This window comes from Arachis duranensis, chromosome 1 (genome assembly GCF_000817695.3).
Source record: "Arachis duranensis cultivar V14167 chromosome 1, aradu.V14167.gnm2.J7QH, whole genome shotgun sequence".
NCBI lineage: Eukaryota > Viridiplantae > Streptophyta > Magnoliopsida > Fabales > Fabaceae > Arachis > Arachis duranensis.
The window spans coordinates 39,928,747-39,931,218 of record NC_029772.3 but is presented as its reverse complement, the minus strand read 5'-3'; the positions used below and the strand labels follow the sequence as shown (position 1 = coordinate 39,931,218).

General features: G+C 43.4%; 1 protein-coding gene across 1 annotated transcript; it reads left to right on the top strand.

The window, feature by feature from the left end:
* The first annotated feature begins 1,351 nt into the window (after positions 1-1,351).
* On the top strand, positions 1,352-2,086 carry LOC107486880 (uncharacterized). The gene has a single exon (XM_016107456.1). It carries the CDS (start codon positions 1,352-1,354, stop codon positions 2,084-2,086), a length of 735 nt encoding a protein of 244 aa, XP_015962942.1.
* The last annotated feature ends 386 nt before the right edge of the window (positions 2,087-2,472 follow it).

Below are 2,472 nucleotides of genomic sequence, written 5' to 3'. Positions count from 1 at the left end.
TCTTTCTTTTTCTCCCAGACAATGGTGCTCAGAGCCTTAGGCATACTCAATAACAGCAATGGTTCACGACATTAAGTGTTCAGTCTCAAGGGTTACTTGCACTTTCCCAAGCATATGGTTAACAAAAACCACTCTTCTGAGCTTCAGATCAGTTTTGACCCTCCTAACCATTGATGCTCAAAGCCTTGGACCTTTTTCTATTTATTTTTCTTTTCTTTTCAATTCTTTTTGTAGTTTGTTTTGCTTCAAGAATCAATCCTTTTATTTTAGAGAATCAATAATACTTTTCTAAGCTCCTGTTCCTCAAGAAACAAATATTCTTAACTCCAAAATCAAATATGTATAGTTAATTCATACATTCAGAAATAGAGATAGTGCCACCATATTAAAGTAACTAGAACACGCAATATATGACTCAAGATCTCATGTATTTTACTACTTCTTTTTCTTTTAATTTTTGTTTAAGCTCAGTGCACGATACATGAAACATCTTTTTAAAATAAACATAAAATACTGAAATAACAACTAAACTAGAAGGTAGGGAAATTCTAATAGTGATCATGCAAATTTAGAAAAGAAGACAGAAAATAGAATGAAATACTAAAAAATAGACATAAGATAAAAGAAGGGAGAATAAAACTCAACCACCTCAGTGATGGTGGCTGCTGCTCCCTCCGAGGAATTTTCTGGAGTGCTTAAGCTCCTCTATATCACGCCTCTGCCTCCTCTCCTCTTCCATTATTTGATGGAGAAGTGCAGCGTGATCCTGACGCTCTAGCCTCAGCTAATCAACAGATGATATCAGCTCCCTTGGAGATGTGGTCAACTGATCCCAGTAGTCACAGGGAGGGAAGTAACCTTCCTGAGGCATCTCCAAAAGATCATGTGGAGGCAGTGGAACTAGCTCCTGCTACGGTCCATGCCCAAGCTCTCTAAACTACTCCATACCCTTCTTTATGATCGGTCTCTCAACTCCAATTGGGGTATCTCCATCAACGTGAGCTTCAGCTGTTGCACATAGGCGGTAGATGAGATGAGGAAAAGCCAGTCTCACAGTGGTGGAGTACTTGTCAGCTATTCTATAAAACTCCTGAGGGATCACCTCGTGCACCTCTACCTCGTTGCCGAGAATAATACAGTGAATCATCACTGCTCACTCGACTGTAACCTTAGAACAGTTACCAATGTGGCTTTGTGTTCCTTTTTCAGATATGGCTTCCAAATCTTCTTTGATAAGATAACTTCATCAAACAGAAAAGTCAGTCGCAACTTGTAACCTCCAAGGGCAAGAGACTAGGGGCGCTTCCTCCTGGCCCACTAACGAACATTGGTGAGGGCTGATGCAGCGATTATGATAAAGGTGCTGCAAGAAGCTACGGAGGCAACATATGGATATAGGCCAAGTTATAGGAAGGTGTGGATGGCAAAACAGAAGGCTGTTGCGCATATATATGGGGATTGGGAGGAGTCCTATGCTGAGTTGCCACGTTGGATGCTAGGGGTACAAGCCACGCTGGAGGGAACCATGGTAGTGTTGAAGACTTCTCCAGTGCGTATTGGTGATCAGGTTGATGAGTCCACGAGGTATTTTCATCATCTTTTCTGGACATTCCCTCCATGCATTGAAGTATTTAAGCATTGCAAGCCACTAGTGAGCATCGACGTGACTCATCTATATGGGAAGTATGGTGGGACTTTGCTTCTGGCAATCACGCAAGATGGAAACTCGAACATCTTGCCCGTAGCCTTTGCTCTCGTGGAGGGGGAGAATGCGGAGTCTTGGGCTTTTTTCTTATCCCACTTGTGTCAACATGTGACTCCACAAGAAGGCATTCTGGTGATTTTTGATAGGCATAATGGCATTAAGGCTGCATTAGAGGCAACTGATAGTTCGTGGCGACTGCCTCACGCGTATCGAGCATATTGCATTCGACATGTTACCGTTAACTTTGCCCTAAGTTTCAAGGGTCAGGATGCGAGAAGGCTATTAGTGAATGAAGCGTACGCTAAGACTGAGGCAGAGTTTGACTATTGGTTTGATATCATGCGGACTGAGAATTCGGCCATGTGTGAATGGGCCAACTGACTAGAGTACGATAAGTGGACCCAACACCAGGATGGAGGAAGACGGTTTGGCCACATGACCATGAATATATCTGAGTGTGTAAATTCTGTATTGAAAGGGACACAGAATCTGCCGGTTACTGCACTGGTGAAGTCGACATATGGGAGGCTAGCAGAGCTTTTTGTCGTTAGAGGACAGACCGCAGAGGCACAGTTGGGATCTGGGCAATCATTTTGCCAGACACTGGTGAAGGCCATAGACCGGAACTTGAGAGACTCTATATGCTTCACCATTACTCTGTTTGACAGGCATCAGTCTGAGTACACTGTGGTTGAGACGACTCCTACCGGTAACTTTTCACTTGGTACGTATCGGGTTTTCTTCAGGGATCGCACTTGTGACTGCGG

What these genes read in the sequence shown, in the direction of transcription:
- LOC107486880 (XM_016107456.1), top strand. Translation starts at nt 1,352, where the DNA reads ATGATAAAGGTGCTGCAAGAAGCTACGGAGGCAACATATGGATATAGG.